This window comes from Dermacentor albipictus, chromosome 7 (genome assembly GCF_038994185.2).
Source record: "Dermacentor albipictus isolate Rhodes 1998 colony chromosome 7, USDA_Dalb.pri_finalv2, whole genome shotgun sequence".
NCBI lineage: Eukaryota > Metazoa > Arthropoda > Arachnida > Ixodida > Ixodidae > Dermacentor > Dermacentor albipictus.
This window is the reverse complement of record NC_091827.1, coordinates 59,717,214-59,737,784: the sequence shown is the minus strand read 5'-3', so window position 1 is coordinate 59,737,784 and position 20,571 is coordinate 59,717,214. Positions and strand designations below refer to the sequence as shown.

Here is a 20,571-nt window from a genome sequence, read left to right as displayed (position 1 = left end):
GCCGGTTTCAACTGATCTTTATTTGCGAAATCGCCAGAACTATATACATGAGCAAAAGTAATGAAAAAAAAAAACCTTTTGCATTGAGTCACACGTGAACCCCTGTTGCATCACAGCCAGAGACTTGGTTTCGTATTTTTGTGAGGGCAATCGATGGCATGCTGATGCAAAGGTCGCCCAGCCGCTGTATCTTGTCATCATCTTTGATTTCATGTGTAAGCTGTTCTCGGTGTTTGGAAATTGTGGCGCAGTTTTCAAATTCAGGGTCACAATGGCAGTCTCTACAGTGAATGCCGTTGCAAGGTCATCTTGGCATTCACTGCAGAGACTGCCATTGTGACCCTGCATTTCAAAACTGCGCCATAATTTCCTAACACCGAGAACAGCTTACCCATGAAATCAAAGAGGCTGACAAGATACAGTGGCTGGGCGCAAATTGCATCAGCTTGCCGTCGATTGCCCTCACAAAAAATTAAATCAAGTATCTGGCTGTGGTGTAATACAGGTTCACGTGACTTAACGCAAAACTTATTTTTTCAGTAGTTTTGCTCTTGTATATAGATGGGGCGAGTTCTCAAATAAATATCACTTGAAGTCAGTGCCTGTACTGTGTTCTTCCGTCGGTCATAGTCGTTTGCTCTGTGCAAACATGTCGATATTGAACCACCAACTCTCCCAAGCTTCCACCTTATTATGTTCTAACATAAACAGTATATCCATATAATTATAATACACGATATTGGCACGCATACTCTTCTGACGCATACACCTGCCTCCAATTTCGCATTAGAGGGTATCGTAATAGTCTGTGATATTTTTATCTGCCTAATTATAGTATCATACTCACAACTGAAATATTTAGGAAAGTTACTGCAGCCTGAACGTTTCAATTTCGCAAACGAAGATGGTCAGTGCCAAAGGCACGTGATCTTAGTGGGAATCACTATGGTATATGTACTAGTTCTTAAATATGTCCTCTCCAATACTTCCCTCGAAATGCGATGGTGTTCTATGTATTAACTTCTCATAGAGTCTTCCTTCGGTAATGAGGAGCAACTGGCGGGGCAATAATCTATTTTTTAATAATTGTTAAGGGCAAATATCTCAAGATGTTGCCAGCTTCAATACTTCTGCGGCGTAAATGTGGCATGGAACACAAACCGCGCTCTGTGGTGAATTGGGATAAAATACCCGATGCAATACAAAGCGTTCGCTTACCGATCACCTCCTGCAAAGGAATATAAAACGTAATGTGAGTGATATCATGCACGGTCGTCAAGGTGGTCTAACAATAACTGTTCAAATGGCGTATAAAAAACTTTCGACCATGCCAGAAATCATTTTACCCGCGAACAGCGGTTTAGGTAGCGCCGTGCTAGCGCAGGGGGATGGATGAATGAATGGATGCAGGGACGGATCAATGGATGGATGGATGGATGGATGGATGGATGGATGGATGGATGGATGGATGGATGGATGGATGGATGGATGGATGGATGGATGGATGGATGGATGGATGGATGGATGGATGGATGGATGGATGGATTTTTGATGGATGGATGGATGGATGGATGGATGGATGGATGGATGGATGGATGGATGGATGGATGGATGGATGGATGGATGGATGGATGGATGGATGGATGGATGGAAGGAAGGATGGATGGATGGATGGATGGATGGATGGATGGATGGATGGATGGATGGATGGATGGATGGATGGATGGATGGATGGATGGATGGATGGATGGATGGATGGATGGATGGATGGATGGATGGATGGATGGATGGATGGATGGATGGATGGATGGATGGATGGATGGATGGATGGATGGATGGATGGATGGATGGATGGATGGATGGACAAATGCATGCATGCATGAATGGATGGAACGCGGCAGTAGGTTGCGCTACCAAGCTCTTGTTGCATTTCCCAATGTGCTACCTATGTTATAAAAGAAAAAAAGGAAAATGAAAAACAAAACGCGAACAATTCCAATAACTAAACTTTGTTTTTGTACACCTCCGTCGTTTGTCGTGTCCCTACTTTTCTTCCACCAATCTTCCAAGTCACCTCTTAATAAACTCTATTTCGGGCATGTTTACTTTCCAACTGCTCTCGCTGAGCCCAAGGGCTTCAAGGAGGCCTGAGGTGCCTAAATCGACCGTTGGGCAGATATCCTCACATTATGATCAAACGTGCTCCATCGTTTCCCTAGCTTTATGGCAAAAAAGGAGCCAGCATGAGGGCAGCGCCACCTTCATTCGGCCACTCAATCAGCCACACAATTCCCGCTTCTCGTCGTTAGTTCACGTGTGCCGATGTGTTCCTGGCCAGTTTTGTCAGCGGCATAATTGAGAAGGGTGGGTAGTTCGGCAATGGACGAAGCGAGCATAGCCTGACTGACGGCTATGGGCAAATCGCAGATGCCCTGAAAAGAGCGAATTCAAGCACTCCAAACCCGGGACGTCGCACCCCGTCAAGAGCTTTTCCTAGAATGTCAACGACGAGAGTTCCAACCGGGAAAACAACGCCCCAAATTGCAAAAAAAGAACAAGTTAGTCGTACTATGTAAAGCATAACCTTGTCAGCAGTTTCTTAATTGCTGTCGCTTTTTTCACTGCCGTCTGACGTCTACTAGCGTATGTCGTATAAATTGGCTGCCTTAAGTATCAGGCAACGAACCATCCTCGAGTTGTTACACTTTTTTGCACTCGTAAGGTATTAAGACACTCGTGACTGATTTGCAAAGTCATGACCATCGAAAACATTTAGGAAAGCAAAAAAAAAAGCAGATCTGAACGCTCTGTTGTACCATATGTAAGCAGGCCAACACAATATTCGACGACATTGGAATACTACCAGACAATAAGAAGTGTATATCACTCACATTTGACTGTGCGATGGCAATATGCAGAAACGCTTGAAATACGGGTTTGATATTGGACTAATTATTTGTAGTATAACAACTCAGCCATACTGTTGGGCAGTTATACCTCCTTAGATTAGTCTAACTTCTTTAATGCATAGAAAAATTAGCAAAACTTCCCGAAATACGTCCTGACGCATCCAGTTGGCGTCTGTAGTCCGTTTGTGTTATACTGTATTTGGATCTGTTCCCGAGGGCCCAATACATACATACTGATTTGTTTTTGTAATCACTTCGTTATTGCGTAGGCAGCTGTAAGAAGCATACAAATAAAGTTCTTTCATGGCCTTGTAGTTATTGTACTACTGCTTTCCCATCGCAAAGGCACCGCCATATACAAAAATCAGGGCTCGCAAACTATGCGTATCTAATTAGCCCGTATACGCTTTCCGTAAAATCACAAAACATGTAAGAGGAAAGAGCAAGATACGTCAGGTGTGGAGACTCTTTAAGCGTTCTTCGTTTAAGGGTCCACAATATCCTTTCTGAGCGGGACTTAAGCCACCCACTACAGGACACGAAGCACGTTCACCCACATATAGGCTAAAGCAGATTGGCGCGTCAACTTACGTGAAGTGGACACGCGGGAACCTGCGCGTAAGAAGCAAAAAATAAGACAACGCCAACTTGGTTAACCACGTAGTGCTTTAGTTTTCCCCTGACACGAACGGAAGATTTGCCCGCGCAATGAATTTGTCCGCGCATCAAAATGGAGTATAGCAGGGCCTGTATATAAGTTAAACTGCTGCTTTCCTGACACAGTGCACTCCTCTCACGTTATTTTTGTGCCGGTAAAGACGATTATTCGCTCGGAAGTTGCAACTCTCCCTAAAACCTGCACTGCTAATGGGCCGCTGTCAGTGACGGGCATCGCTAATAAGTCGCGTGTGCAGCTATCACCACAGCGCATGCAAATCGGCAAGGGGCCAAGCGCTACCAAGCACGCACGCGGTTGCCATCGCTTGACCTTTCGCAAGTTAGCATGCTACCTAACACTACCATGCACTTGCTTGTCTGAAATTACTAGAGGGTTTGTAATCAGCATGCTACCTATATTACTACCAAGCGCCGGCGTGCCTGCTATGAATATGGACTGTTCGCAAGTCATCATGGTACCGAAGAACTACCAAGCGCTTGCATGTCTGATATTAAGACAGTGTTGGTTTATAGCCAAGTCACTGCCGAGTACTTGCGTGACTGCTATCACGAAACCACTTGCAAATCGGCGTGGTTCCAAGCACTAAATCATGCTTTTCGTGCCCTATATCACACGGCATTTCTATGTAGAACTACTCTCCGCAATGCTTTGTTTCTGCGAAAGCACACTTCTCGCAGCGGATAGATCATCACAGTGTGAATCTTCGCGTCTTCTTCATGTATAGAAGCAATGGAAAGCAGGAAAATTGTTTGTCAGGCCTTTAGAAGAGTTTATTCACTTACAGGCACTACGAATGCTTCTAACCGCCGCGATATCCTTCTAACAGACTGCATGCAGAACGAGAGTTCCTTAGATTCACTTTAAGTGAGTATGCGCGAGCACAGACGTACCACGTCCGCTTTACACTCGAGCACAACAGTTCAAGCAGCAAGTGTCCATTGTCATTTTTGAAAAGGTTCAGAGAGCAACGACATCCCCCTTTGACCCTTACCTTCTTTAGAGCCTCCAAGAATGGGTGCCACTTCGGGCGGGGGGATATAGGGTTCGTACCAGCCGTATGCTAAGTGATGCTCGGGATCTGGCTCCAGGTTCTCTTGGCGGTAGTCCTCCGGCTGATACTGCTGCTGCTGCTGGTCGTAATAACCTGAACACGCAAAGAAGCAGCCACGGAGTAAAAATGTTAGTAACCTGCAGCGCTGGTTTAGAAGCTGCAAGAGCAAGATGTCGGGGGTTAAGGCGTAGACAAGAGCGGCCAAATTGTGACACGCCCTTGAACGCAAAAATAAACGCTTTCCCACGGTGCATCGTTCGGACAGCATACGCGTAGTTCGCGCCGATGGACGCGCCACTGGTGGCGGCCTTGCGCAGAACACGCGGGAGAGGAGCCAGCCGCGCGCCGTAGTTTGTTTTGTCGTTGATAGTGCTTCCCTGTCTTATTCACGTTTTCAGAGTAAAATAGGCAACACCCCTCGCATGTGTGGGGTGGCCAAAGCTTCAAGGAATGTCCAAGAAGAATTGTTGCTAGGTGGGGGGCTCGAATACCAGCGAAAACGTGTCGGTGATACGCTTCTAATCATTCCCCGCAAAGCCTCATCAGCGGGAGCAACTGTAGCAAAAATGGATCCTGGCTTCGGCAGGAAATTTCTTGTTCGCATTCTTTCGTTTGTCTCATCGGTGTTGTTTTTTTTCACTCGATCATAGTTGGACGCCTATGCGACGAAGTTTGTCTGCAGCGCAGCATGCAGTTTAAAGGCATTTCGCTAAAGTTCGGAATACCGTTTGCCGCTTATATTGTTTTCCACTTGTGTACCTCGTTGGGCTAGCTAGGCAGCACGACTGCACGAGCGCATTGTGCTCTATAATAAAGCTACTGACGTTTGCAAGAGCTGAAGTTGTTGGTTTTATGTGGCACGGTAAATCCTCGCACCAGCTGTCGCGCACTTCATGTTTTTACATCTATTTCATGCGTGGCTTCGCACATGTTTAACTGTTGCTAATTGCTCCATGCATAACTCTTGTTGAGTCTTTTGGGCTGCGAGGTTTTCACCCTGCCTCGTTTGTAAAGGGTATTAATCATGCTGTGTGTTATCGTAATGATACAAAGGAAGTGCTTCTTTAACAGCTTTATTCTTTCCGCCCGAGGGCATCATAGAAATTGTGTTTTTTTTTAGAAGTGTGTTTAGAAAATAGGTTGTTCAGGGCGAGAATTGCTAATAGTGGCTGCATATGGTATTTTTCTTTCATTTTTCGCCGAAAAGTTCACGTCACGTTTGGGAAGACATCACATCTCGATGCTGTCCGAGCAGACTTAACACGCCGAGTGATTTGTTTGTTTCACGACAGTAGTCCCTTCTTGCGTGTGAATATTGTACTCAAATGAATTCTTCTTTATTATGCTTACGCTGCAGATGACTAAACCTGGCCTTGCCGCCAGCGATCATCTACATTGACTGGCGCAGCTCCGCCTTTAAATATATCACGCGGGACCTCTCTCTAGTAAAATCAGGCATTTGCTTTGTACGTTTCCAAGCAGCTCCCTTGGGGAATGTAAAATTGCGAAAACTGCAGCGGGAACGGCAGTTCCTCGGCGTATGCAGCAGAACTCATTGTCGGTACAGCACTAACACGCGCTTTCATTATAATCCCCGTGGTGTTTGGTGAGTTCGTTGACTCGCGTACGCGTTTCCATCAATAAATTTGCAATTACTTTTCTTGAGGCGACTCCGACTGCACTTATTCAGCGATTTCACATGTATTCATCGGCAAGAAAATCACATGTGCAGACATCACACCTTGCGGATTTGTTTGATATAAGTCTGCACTAACGACGGATGCTTATTATTGAGGTACAAAAGCAGCAATACGGCAAGGGTAGAATTAAATGTAACGATCGAGAGATCGCATCACTCAACAAAATTTATCGGCTAGTTAACGTGAGCTCCACTTCATGTAAATGGGGTTCATTGAGTTTGTCTGCGGGACACACCTGGCGCGTATGTGGACCATGTCGTCCCAAACACCGGTAATATCGCCTTCATACCTTCCCTACAGCTGTTACCACAGAAGAAGCAGCCTGGCACCCGAACAAAGGAGAAATCGCAGCCGCGAGCTTCAGCCATCCTTGCTGCAAAGGGTTGTCGTCTGCTACTGCTCCCGAGCGTACTGTTGCAAGCGCCCTCTAGTGGCTATGAGTGATGCCTCTATAGACGGTGCACAAGGCGCATAGACAGCTGTTTGGCACATGAAGTCACAGACACAGTTGCTCACTGTGCTTGTTCGCAAACATGCCGCCCATGATGATGTCAGTGCAAGTCGTCCATACAACCCCAAGGTATCGAAATGAGCGCAAAGGTCCCCCTCATCCCAATTACCTATAGCCAAACCAGATACGGCTCCTTTTAAAAAGCAGCGTTTTGCTCTGGGACGTGAAACCTAATCAATCATCGGCGTTTTTTTCTTGAAATCAATACATACAGCTCCAACTATTTGTTAACGTCCCCGGCGCATCGCTGTTTTCGCTCTTTCATCTGTTCATCGTTCACTTTCGAGGAATAAACTCTCCGAAGGGCAGTACCACGACTGACCTACAGGCTGGCGCAGCATTGCCCACGCCGATAAGTCGACTGCATTTTAGGTCTGCAGGAAAGTGAATGTTTATTCGAGCTGCATTTTGTCATAAATAAGCTGCCGCGTTTCGGCGGAGACCTATTCATATAAACGGAATCGCAGTATTGTGAGTGGAAGAAAAGAAGTCATTTCTCGTGATACAGGTGCCGGAGGAAGTAATTAGCTTCGAGTGTTTGGCAGTCCTGTTTTCAATTTAGGGCACGGGTTCCCACAGAGGGACTGAACCTGTTGGGTACTCAAAGCATAACCACATCGCAGGTACACCCCTGCTTGTTACCACGTTTCCAGATGTTAATCCTCGAAAGCTGCCACGAAATACATCAGTGTTCAACACAGTCGAGTCCTGCACAGCGAAAGCAAGGATTTCTGAGAATGAGCTTAGTGCATTGTCGGCGTACTTCGGAGCATGTCCGCTGACGGATATCTGAGAAATGGTCACAGTCTCGAGTTATGCCTACTAAGAAGTACCTCGAACATTTGCTAGTCACCATAGGCGATTGCAACATGTTCCCTAGAGTATTTGATTGCGGAGTAAATAATATGTAGAGATAAACTTCGCTGGCATGTGGTCCGAGTTGATGAACGCGAACCGCGAAGGATGCGTAACATCAACCGCGCAATTGCTTCGGGCTCTTCGGACTGCCGTGATAGCGGGCCCTTTAGCTTCAGGCTCTTTTTCACAGCTTTTATTTTATCTTTAGAAATGATAGGAGCTGAAGCTGTAATTAAAGATTATAATTGCTAACTTGACGGCTGAAGAGTTCACTTTAACGGTGGTGAGGCGCGAGCTGTGAAACAATAAGATTTCACAGCTTGTCTTGCTTTAAATTCTATGTCGCGGACGTCGACATATTGATTACACAGGGCCAGACAGAGCCATTTGGCAATTGAGTCTCTTAAAGGATAGATTATTGCCGTGAAGCCAAGAGACGCCTCAAGGGCTTTCCACCATTCTTGAGAGTACTACGTTCCGAGAGGTGGTGCTCCGTGATCCCGTGCGGTTCGCATAGCTAACGTGACTGAACGAGAACTGGCCCACCCAACGCAACATGGCCGATGGCCTCTCGCACGAAGGTCGAGCTGCATCGTGCAGCGAGGAACTGTGGCAGGAAATTTCCAAGGCTCAATGACCGAGGTGCTGAGGCATCTGACCAGTTGCCGCGTGAGGAGAAATGTTCCGCACTCACCTGGTGTGTTAGCCATGTCTAGTTCTAGGAGGCGTCAGGCAGAGGAGAAGCTGGAACCTGGTAGGGACTGGCGGTTGAGGGGCTGAGATGCGCGAGCGCTGAAGACGTTGCACCTCGTGGCACGAATCTCGTGGCACGAGGTGATGATGATCACGATGGAGAAGCCTCAAATAATGGCACAAACCCACTATGGGGGATATGCCACTAATCGGGTGGTAATATGAATGAATAAATAAAGGAAATTGGATAATAAGTAAATAACACAAAAAGGAAAACAAATATGTAATCCAAGCTGAAAAATAAACTGCGAATAGATGAGATAAAGTAGTGATCAGTATTATAGGAAGCCTTGCGTTGATAGGAATACTAAAAAAAGGATATACTTAAACTTGAGTATGGTAAATTTTGAATAATAATACTAGTAAGATTTAAACTGCGAGTTTGTGCTCTTACTTTTGAATTGTCTAAACTGAAGTAGAAGTAAATAAAATGTGGAGACTAAAACTATTAAGAAGGCATCCTTTTTGTGCCTCATATAAAAACATAAATGGCTTGGCAAACGTTACTCTGGCGGTATCCCTATACTGTTGATCCAAGGGAGTATAACAGCACTGCGCAAAGGCAATCCTAAATTTTGAAGTGGAATTTCTAGACATAGTTTTCAATGAGCAGAAAACCACCGACATGATAATAAAAAATGATCTATAGATTCCGGTTCATTGCAGACGTAGCATAGAGGGGATACCATCCGACCACACCTGTGCAAGTAAAAATTAAGCGTTGGAATACGGCAACGGGGGCAGCCTAGTAAATGAAACCTCGAATTTCCCGTTTGGTCACCATTGCAGGTTCCAATAATAATTTAGGTGCAAAAAATCTGTAGATTTTGCTAATGACGGTGGCCCATGACTACGGTGTACTCGTTTTCAAGAGTCCATGGCTTCTGGCGTTGAGCTCTCCCAGGAATAGAGCTGGTCCGAGCTTCCAAAGACACGTCGTCCAAAAATGAGCGATGAAGTAGACGACTGACCTTGTTCAGGTGGTCGTGGAAACATCTTCTTGCTGATGCTTGATGAAATGACTCACGAAAATGGCAAGAACTTTAAAAAATGGCTGTGGCTTAGCTAAGGTTAAGCCCAGGATGCGAAGCATACTAGCGTTTATTTTAACGCTGTCGCGTTAAGGAGCTCGTGTCGCAGAAAAGCCGGTGTCGTCGGCGTCGGCTCAGGCGTGCGGCGCTTGCTCAGGCGCACATTTCGTTGTCGCGCCGAACGCTGCCTTGCTCGACGCTCACCGCGTCCGATGCGGGGCGCGTAGTCGCTGCGCCGTAGCAAAGCCACCTAGAAACAGTGTCTGTAGCACGCCGCAACCTTCGCTTCTCATTCCAACGAGCAGCTCTGTCTCCAGGAGGCATCTCACCTCGTGAGTGTCTAGCAGAGACAAGCGCAGCAGCTTATATACCGCCGCGACGCCGCGAGCGATGGCGCGAGTTGGAGCCCCGTTTCTCCTCTGTCGTGACGTCACGGTGTCACGTGGTCAGCCTTGAAGGCAACGGCGCGAGTTGGAACCCCGTTTCTCCTCTGTCGTGACGTCACAGTGTCACGTGGTATTGAAGGCGACACCGCCGCGCCTGAGGAGCTGGGTTGAGCTCTAGTAATATGCTTCGCATAAAAAATACATAACAGCGAAAGGCACAAAGCACCAGTTAGCTCTGGGTGACGTCGCTCGAGACGTGGCCACGTCACCAGCGCGTCTCGACGGAGGAGACATGGCGACGCGACGCCCTGCGGCGAGGCTGGCCGTCGCCGGCGAGGCAGTCACGTGACGTGCGGCAGCGGGTGCAGCCGTCTCGATCACGGAGCTCGACACGCTGTCTCTCTCTTTCTCTCACGCACTGGACTTAGCTGCTGCGCGCGCCTGATGAGGAGGAGGAAATAACTTTAATGTGTCCTGAGGAACCCCTCCCCACCCACTCTTGGTTTAGTGGGCGGCAGGGGTCGCGGGCCGCACCCACGTTGGGACGGGAAGCCCGTGAGCCTCCGCCCTTTCGTGAGCCCTCTGGACGGCCCGGAGCTGGGTCTGGTGGTCGTCGCTTTGCAGGGCGTCCACCCAATCTTCTTCTTTAGTGAACACGGTGCCGCTTAACGCGGAGCATTGCCAAAGCATGTGCGCTAGCGAGCAGTAAGATTCACCACAATCCGGACACTGCGGCTCTACTTCTGGTGAATAACGGCTCAGTCTGCCTCTCGAGGGGAACGACCCTGTCTGAAGCATTCTGAATATCGATGACGGTGGTCTCGTGAGTTTAGCGTGGGGGAGTGGGAAGGTCCTCCTCGACAGCTGATAATGTGTTGTTACTTCGTTGAAGGTGAGCAGCGGGTCTCGGTGCTCCCCTCCCTCCCCGCCACCTCGCTCGCCACGATCGCCGCGGTGCGTGAGTCCTCGCGCGGGTCCGTGCGCCAGCTCGTTGGCGTTGGGAAATTCGGGGTGCACGTCGGCCCCCATGTGGGCTGGAAACCATTTGACGAGGTGCTGACCCGCGGCTCCCTCGCTGCCGAGGACGGCCGCCGCTTCCCGGGATATCGAGCCCGAGGCGAATGCTCTTGCCGCCGATCGCGAATCTGTGTAGACGTGAGGACGTTCGGGGTCTCTCATTGCCATGGCTATTGCCACCTGTTCGGCCACTTCGGACGTTACCCCCTTGACCGATGCTGCGTTAATTATTGTGCCATCCCAGCGTACCGAGACGGCCGCGTACCGGTCGCTGCGCCCATACTGGGCCGCGTCTACAAATGCCGCCAGGCCCGGGCAGTTGGCGGTCGATTTCAGCAGTGCTCGGGCCCTCGCCTTTCGGCGCCCCTCGTTGAATTGCGGGTGGACGTTTCTCGGAAGCGGTTCTACCTTGAAAGTGCCCCTTACCGCCGCGCTGAGCGCAATCTTGTGTGCGTTGCACTCTACCTCGGCATTTATCCCTGCTTCTTCTAGGATGCGCCTGCCGGCCCTGGTGGTCGACAGCCGCACGACCTGTGCCTTGGTCTGCGCTTCGATGATTTCTGATAGTGAATTGTGGACCCCTAACCGATCGAGCTGCTCCGTGCTTGTAGTGATCGGGAGACCTAGCACCCTTTTGACGCTCCTGCGCATCAGTGTCTCTATTTTGGCCGCGTCTCTCTTGGTCCATTTTAGCGCCGAGGCTACGTAATTGACGTGACTCATGAGGAAGGCGTGGTAAAGTCTGATGAGACTGCTCTCGCTGAGCCCTCCTCTGCGGTTCGTCACCCTGAGGATCAGCCGGAGCATGTTCTCCGTTTTGGACGTTAGTTTTATGACAGTTTGTGTGTTACCACCTTTCGCCTCAATTAGCAGCCCCAGGATTCGTATAGTGTCCACTCTGGGAATCGGCTGGCCGGCATTCGTATGTAATTTGATCGGTATTTGATCGATCGGCGTCAAATTCCTCATGCCTTGTTTTGAGGGCCTGTACAGCAACAGTTCCGATTTGTTGGGTGACAGACGGAGTCCCGTTTCCTTCAGGTACTCTTCCGTTGTGTCCAGCGCCTCTTGAAGAGCCTGCTCGACTTCTGCGTCGGACCCTCCCGGGCACCACACCGTAATGTCGTCTGCGTACAGGGCGTGATTGACGTTGGTCACTCTCGTCAGCCGGTCAGAGAGCCCTTTCATTGCCAGATTGAATAATAGTGGGGAGAGCACCGCCCCTTGTGGGGGGCCCCTCGCGCCCAGCGTGTACCAATCGGACGTGGCCTGTCCAATTTTGATCGTGGCTTTCCTGTCTCTGAGGAAGGAGCCTATGTAAGAGTGGAATTTCCGGCCGAGCCCCATCATCGAGATCGTTTCCATTAGAAATCTGTGTTTGACCGTGTCGAACGCTTTCGTTAGGTCCAGGGCCAGTATGCCCCTGGTGTCTCTGGTCATGCCGTCAATTATATGCTTTTTGAGTAGCAACATTACGTCCTGTGTGGAGAGGCCCGGTCTGAAGCCCACCATGTTATGTGGGAAGAGGCCCTCTCTCTCTATGTACCGGGATACTCGGTTATGTATGGCATGTTCGGCCGTCTTGCCTACGCACGAGGTGAGCGATATTGGCCGCATGTTCTCCGCCGCAAGTGGTTTACCGGGTTTCGGTATAAGTATGACCGAGGCCTCTTTCCACACCTCTGGTACTTCTCCCGTTTCCCACACTCTGTTGATTTCTTCGGTGAGCTTCTCGACCGACCCTCCGTCTAGGTTCCTCAACAGTTTGTTCGAGACCCCGTCCGGGCCTGTAGCGGAGCGTCCGTTGAGGCCTTGTAAAGCATCCCAAATTTCTGATTCCGTGAAAGGCGCGTCGAGTTCTTCGACCTCTGCCCCGGCGTATTGTGGATAGTCGCCGTCGCCTGACGGGCCCAGTGGCAGATACGTCTCCGCCAGCTCCTTTAGGAATTCGCTTTCCGTTTTGCCCTGCTCCTTTTGCTTTTGTAAAATCCTATCGATTGCCAATCGCTGACTTCCTTTGGATTGTTTGTCGTCTAACAGTTGCTTTAGGAGGTTCCATTTGCGCCCGGTTCTCATTTGTCCGTCTACCGACGCGCACACCTCGTTCCACTGTTGCTTGGAAAGCTCGATCGAGTGCGCTTCGATCTCCCGGTTTAGTGCCGCTACTTTCTTTCGTAGTCTGCGATTCAGTCTTTGCGTTTTCCGCCTGATGACTTTGGTGGCCACTGCTTCTTCCTCGGCCACTTGTCGCTGAAGACGTCGGTTGAATGCTCCTGCTGCTGCTCGCTGACTCAGGCAGCACGTGCCGGTATGATAAATTAGTCGCAGGGCAAAACTCGAGGAACCGCTCAGCGGCGTTGAAGTGGATATTAATGCTTTCGCATTCATAACTCACTAGAAGTGCTTTGGTGTCCTCCGATTTTTCTTGCAGTGAACTGAAAGCTACGAAACATTTCTGGATAGAATGTGCCCTTCGCCTACTACAACTGGTTACTACGCTTCCTGTGATACTGCATTTAAGGCCTCGGTACTCGGGTGCAGCACTAGGTGCGTATGTGATTTTGTAAGAGAAACGAGGAGACTGCGCCGGTAAATTTATTGTTTTTCCCCTCAGCACGTAAACAAATAGAAATAAATTCAAATTATGATATAACATAGCCTGAAAATTGATATTAACAATCGGTATTCGATTAAATCTCTTTCTTGAATTACATAATTTGATTAAAGGTTTCTTCCTTTTTTACCTACTGCCGCCCGATTCATAACCGATCACCCGTAGCGGATTGAACCACACACATTGACACAAAACCAAACCAAACTTAAATTGGTCGAAAACTGGGATCCAGCTACGAGATATTTTAAACCCTTCGATGTCACCTTGTTACTCAAGAACAACTCAATGTACCCAAGGTTACTTTCTCTTTCTTACTCTAAACAAGTTGTTGTAAAAGTGGTGCCAGTTTCTGCCGATGATAGATGCCACAGACCCCCACTTTCGTTTACTTCCATTCCTAAGCAAAAAAAAAGCGAGCGAATGTGGACATTAAAGTAGGAAGGAGTACGGGAGAATCATGAACTTCACCTTGCTTACTTCGTTGTAAAAGCACTGAAATCAGTCGAAGACTGGGATGAAACTAAGAGATTACCTTTGAATCCCTGAATGTCACCTTGTTGCTCAAGGAAAATTCAATGAACTCAAATATGCTTCCTTTTTCTTTTATTTATTTATTTATTTATTGTACCCTCAAGGCATACAAGCATTATAGAGGGGAGGGGGTCAATCATTCAACATAAGTTCAGTTATTTGCACATACACAATCAAAAATTTCAAAAAATGGGAATGAATGTAATTTCTAATAACAAAAATTCACACTGTCATGCACGGCTTTATACAATGATTACGGCAAGAACATACCATTGTAACCGATTGAGACACCAAAAGATGAAGTTTCCAACCAACATAGAAAAAAAAAGTTAGAATGCGTTAAATTTCGCTGGAAAGAGCATCACGAAAATGGTCACAGTTGGTAATGTTAACTAATGAGGCGGGAAGATTGTTCCAGTCGAGGCTGGTTTTGGGCAGGAAAGAGTGCGAGTATGTTGCAGTGTTTTGGTGAGGAACGTGGACTTTATGGTTGTGATCAAGTCGAGATGAAACAAAATTAGGCGGTTTAATCAGACGCGTCCTAAGAACATGATTATGATGATAGATCTTATGAAACAATGCAAGTCGAGATAGTTTCCGTCTATTTGCAAGCGGGGGCAGATTAAGTATTGATTTCATGTTAGTTACGCTGGAAGTTCGATGATAGTCACTTAGGATAAAACGTGCTGAGCGATTCTGCATTGCCTCCAAGTTATTGGTAAGAGTTGCAAGGCCAGGGTCCCAGATTGACGATGCATATTCAAGGTTAGATCGGACATAAGTGATATACAACTGTCGCTTGAGTGATGAAGGTGCGAGAGAGAAGTTCCTTTTCAGGTACCCAAGCATGCGATTGGCCTTTGAAGTTACGTGCTCGATGTGGTACTTCCATGAAAGGTCATTAGTAATATGTACACCGAGGTATTTATAGGTAGTTACAGATTCTAACGCCGTGCTGTGAAGAAGGTAGTTTGGGCAAGGCATGTTATTACGCGCTACTCACATTGATTTACATTTAAGAATGTTAAGCTTCATTTTCCACGTTTGACACCAAGCAGAAATATTATTTAGGTCGCTTTGAAGGATTATTGTGTCAGTGTAATTAGAAATGTTGCGGTAGATAACACAATCATCAGCAAAAAGACAGACAGAAGAAGCTATGCTAGTAGGTAAATCATTAATATAAATCAAAAATAGTAATGGGCCTAAGACTGAACCCTGTGGCACTCCGGCGGAAACAGGTGCCTCCAGGGAATCGGTTCCATTCACCGTGACGAATTGAGTCCGGTTAGAAAGAAAGTCGCGTATCCAGTTCAGTACTAAAGGGTCAGTGTTTAGGCTGGTTAGTTTTAGTATAAGGAGCTCATGGTTTACACTATCAAAGGCTTTCGCAAAATCCAAGTATATGCAATCAGTAATGAGGCCGGCATCAAGGAACGCGTGAAGGTCATTAGTAAATGTTAGTAGCTGTGTTTCACAAGAAAAATGTTTACGAAAACCATGCTGGGATGGATGGAAAAAGTTATTCGACTCCAAGAAGTTAACTAAGTGAGTAAATATGACATGTTCTAATATTTTGCAGGGAACAGATGTTAGTGATATCGCACGATAATTGCTTGGGTTGTGTGCGTCACCAGACTTGTAAAAAGGCACGACCTTGGCTACTTTCCAATCCTTGGGCAAGCATCCATCGTTGAGTGATTTGGTGAAAATGTAATTCAAAATGATAGAGCTGTACTCATTAGTGTTTTGCAAGAATTTAGCGTTGATGCCATCCCGACCACATGAAGATGATCGTTTTAGTCTGTTAATAATAGCACGAATGCCGGCTGGGTCAAGCATGATGGGATCCATAGCTGTAAGATGTGCTCTCGGATAAGAAGGAAGAGTGAATATTGGGTCCCAGCACAAGTTTGTGAAGGTGTCATTAAAGAGTGAGGCGCAAAGATGCTTCGGAACTGGTTCACCATTGTTATTGAGAGATACGTCGTTGTTATTGCTGCTTTTCATTGTGTTCCAAAAGCGTTTAGGGTTAGTTTTGAGTAAGGACGGAAGCGTTGAATGAAAAAAGGTAAATTTCGCCGTTTTCAGAGCCTCTGAATATGCCGTAGAAGCGGCTTTGTATACAGCCCATCTCTCTGGGTTAGGCGATTTTTTCGCACTATGAAACAGCCTGCTTTTTTTGTTTGATAACCGCTTGAGATATCTGTTATACCAGGGAGCGTTAGTGTTGTCGTAAACAGCTCGTAAAGGAATAAATTTGTTAGTTAGATCGACTACTTTTGTTCTAAAAGAATTCCAAAGTTCTTCGAAGGACTGCTCATTGTAGGTTGAAATTAAGTTGTCAAGGAAGGAGGAAAGTTCAATGTTAATAGCATCGTAATTGCCACAGTTGTAGTCCCGTATTTGTTTGAGCCGTTTTTGTGCACGTGTAGATGGAATAGACAATGTAAAATGAAGAACATCATGGTCACTTAATCCAGGCACATGAGTAACTAGTGACGTCATATCAGGAGCAGATGTAAGGACGAGATCGAGTAAGGACGAAGTAGTGGGTGTTACACGCGTCGGTAGGTGAACAATCTGTGATAGGTGAAAGTCAGTACATGTGTTAAGAAATGTTACCGCGTCCACGCATGCTGGTTCTGAAAAGGGACACAACTGGGACCATCTGATCGTGGGAAAGTTAAAGTCACCTAGAATAAAAAGTGGTACACCAGGGAAACGCACAACAATCTGGTTTAAACAATCATGAAAATCTGCACAAAAAGTGTGACCCGAGGTAGGGGGACGGTAGCAAGCACCCAAGATCAGTTTTTTAAAATTAAGAGTAATGCAACACCACACTATTTCTAGATTGCTACTAATATGGATAGGATAAGATTCAATGTTTTCATTAATGGCAATGAGAACGCCTCCACCCATTCTATCAGTGCGATCACGACGATAAACATTAAATTTTTTGTTACACTGAAATAACTCCGAATCAGATATACGGCTAGAAAGCCAGGTTTCCGTTAGTACAACAAGATCAGCATTACAGTCATTAATTAACGCATTTAAGTTATCTTTTTTGGGGTAGAAACTGCGTATATTAGTAAATAGCACAGACGCACCAACTGTCGGGTCACCTCCCCTCATCCTGTCCTAGCTAGTGCCAGAGTACACCTTACCCGACCGAGTTGATTTTAAGGACGGCTTTTCAGCCCTGTGTGCATCAGGAATAGGACTCTGTTCGTGCACCTTGTCTTCGACAGAGTAACATTTATTATCAATGAGAAGTTTGTTATGGCGCAGTTTGAACTTCGTGTTAAGTGCCTTGCCGAATTCCAGTAGTTTTTTACGAGCCAGTCGCGTCGCAGGTTGCCGTGTGGAAGTTACCTAAAACGTGCCGTCATCAGCTGTCACGGATAGATGACAGACTCCTATTTCGATTCCACTCCATTTTCAAACAAAAAGAAAAGGTAGCGAATGATGAGAGTGAAATGTGGGTACCGGCGAAGTTAGATCTTCATCCTCCTTACTTCGCTGTCGAAGCAATAAAATTAGTCGGAAGCTGAAATCTTACTTACGTGATATTCTACAGGGATAGCTGTTATGTGGTTGTTTTAACCACGAAATGCTTCGGTTGACCTTGAGGCAAAAACCAGAGCCGTTATCCGGGCGCTCAAACGAGAACATCCAGCCAACCCATCAAAACATAAGAAAATGCTGCTTCTGGCCCCCAATCCTTCGTACAGGACGGCATTACATACACTAGTTACTGCTCAAATAAGTTACAAAAATTATTGCTACCGAGTTTCTCCTAATGTTTGTTCAGAATGTCACTCCAGCTTTAACTTCTAGTACGCTGAATATTTATTTGTCATTTCCAATAGCGACGTTCAATAGGCAGATACAAGGCACCATACACATCATTGTTATCTTTTGGCGCTCCAACAGGGCTGCCTGTGCTCTTTGAATGCCAGCGGTCGGCGAGTCCCGCGGCGCGGGTTCCGCGTCGCCTCGAAAGATGGCGCCACGCTGCGTGGCGCCTCCTTCAGGCTATTTGCTTCTTCTAGCGGGGCAGAGCGCTCTGGCTCCCTGGCGTCTTTGCTACCTGTCGTGCCTCCAACAGTCGGTCTTCTTTTATCTGGGCAGCGCCCACATGGGTGAATGCACAGTATGGCGCGATGCAGTGTGGTGTGGTGGGTTGTGCTGTTGCGAACATGCATTGCACCCATTTTGAAATGGTGGCTAGTATCATGTCCCACCAATTTGTTTTGCGGTTCCCATCTGATGCTTACATCTACTCTCAAATGCGGGAGAGCCAGCTATTTTTGGTCCACCGGCATCCTCCGCAACGCACTGCTGGAATTAAAGTAAATGATGGGGTTTTACTTGCCAAAACCCCAAATTGATTATGAGGCACGCTCTAGCGGAGAACTGCGGAAATTTGGACCACCTGGGGTTCTTTAACGAGCACCTAAATATAGATACACGAGCGTTTCCTCATTTCGCCTCCATCGAAATGCGGCAGCCTGGACGGGATTCGATCCCGCGACCTCGTCCTTAGCAGCCCAACACCATAGCCACTAAGGAAATACGGCGGGTATTGCTGGAATTCCCAAATTGTTTGCGAGAAAAGTCAAATTGAAATTAATTGTTACGCGGGGATTGGTAGTTACGACTAAATGATTGCCAGTTCAGGATTGTACCTGTCAGCCACTTTGCCGCTGCTACAGCTGTGATGAATACTGGTCCTGGAGAGCGCGATACACCCCGCAGCTGTTTTGGTTGGCTTACGCTCACTCAATATCTGTGCACTCAATAGAGCCGCCGCTCATGCTTTCTTCTTCTTCTAAAAACTCACCTTGCCTGTTGTTGCTCTTTCCCCATTACGTAGGAAAAACAACATTTTTTTTTCTCCGTGAACTGGAAACGAGTGAGCCCGTCTGCTTTGTCTTCATTACCCTTTTGTGGTCGGCCTCTCATGTTGAATAGGAGGCCTTGGCAGAGGGACACTGCATATCGCTAATGCGGAAGTCGTGAGAGCATTTATTTTACTGTGTAAAATTAGACTTTCTTTATTCTGTTGAAACAGTTGCGCGATGATGCAGCAGTGGTCTACACGAATAGACCTCCTTCGTATAGACCTGCCATCCGCTTGCGAAATTATTCTTCCTAAAGGCCCGTCCGCGGCCCATACGTCGAAATAAACTTGCTACGTTTTCGAACGTCGACTAACCTAAATCGCAGAGGAAGTGTAGCTGAGCACAGCCGAGCAAGTGCGAAATTTTTTAAAGATGTTGCTCACTTGTAGGACTTGCAACTCCTGATGAACACTGGTTTGAGTTTGGTGAACCATACTTACTATGGGCATAGCGAACTCTTTCAAAACCTACCTACCTCGGAAAACCTCACTGAAGGCCGAAGTCAACTGACGTGCCATAGGCGCTCTCCGAAACTGCCACCCGACGTCCTTTGTTCGGACCTCCTGAGGCGCGACGTGCTCGAAGAGCCGTCCACCACGGTTAGCGCGTGACTTTTGTCGAATTTTCAACCACGGCCTGTCCAGCTTTGCTTCGTCACCGGCTGGCTCCATAGGCCTAATTGCGCGCACGAATGCGTACGAATACGGCACACCATCGCACACCTTCACGACGGCTCCCACCGACACTGCAGTCGGTGAAGGCTGAACCACAATTTATTCCCGCAAACGCACAGTCCTTTACGAACTCATCATTTGCACCTACTGGAAAATGAATATACCTGCCACCACAAGGCTTACTCCTCGTCGAAATTTCACCCGACAAACTGCACTCCTTGCTAGGGCCGACATCCCTGCCAAGCGAGGCAGAACTACGCTTAATCTTTGTGCGCATTCTTCCTGAGGAACGCGTTACCCTGCTCACCTGCCATACCCCTTCTGTAAATGTAAAGCTTTCGGCAATGGATCCTCTCACCGTCCGAAACTTCCAACTAGCTTCTCGCGTCTATCAAGCCCGTCCAACAATTGCCGAGGAGTCGTCCACCACATAACACCTAAAACTTCCTCTGGGCCCCCACCTCGGGCATCTTCACAGCACATATGATAGGCTCCACAAACACCGCCCTCATCACGTTTTATGAATCACACATTCCACGCTGGGTAAACTGTCGGAACGTTATGGTGCGCTGTGCCCCATACAAGCATCGAGCACAATTACGCACCGTCTGTTCCGGCCTGGGTCACCGTGAGGTTGTATGCCCCAAAACCGGAGTTACAAAATGCCTTACATGTGGGCTTACATGTGGCCTTACTTTAGACTCATCAAACCAATCTCACACCTGCAGCACTGCCCTCACTGCCACATATCCATAGCCATATCCAAGCTGGAGATCCTCGCTGCGAAACCCAAGCGGCTGCAGACCGCGCCCCCCGTGAAAAGGAGCACGCACATTGCACATTATCTGCGTCCCCGTGCTTCCGCCAAAGATATCCCAAAAGTGGAATAGCCATCAGGTCAGCAGCAGTTCATTTCCCTGGCTATTTCGCATACCCAGGCGGCA

General features: G+C 47.4%; 1 protein-coding gene across 1 annotated transcript in view; it reads right to left on the bottom strand.

Annotated features, from left to right (window-relative positions):
- Positions 1 to 8,533, bottom strand: part of LOC135912644 (uncharacterized) — a 35,575-nt gene extending 27,042 nt beyond the window's left edge. Inside the window, exons 1-2 of the mRNA XM_065445131.1 lie at positions 8,403 to 8,533; positions 4,580 to 4,732 (exon numbers count right to left, since the gene is read on the bottom strand). Of these exons, the coding sequence (XP_065301203.1) occupies positions 4,580 to 4,732; positions 8,403 to 8,418 (169 nt within the window). The 5' untranslated portion in view covers positions 8,419 to 8,533. The remainder of the gene's footprint in view (positions 1 to 4,579; positions 4,733 to 8,402) is intronic.
- Positions 8,534 to 20,571: the final 12,038 nt, after the last annotated feature.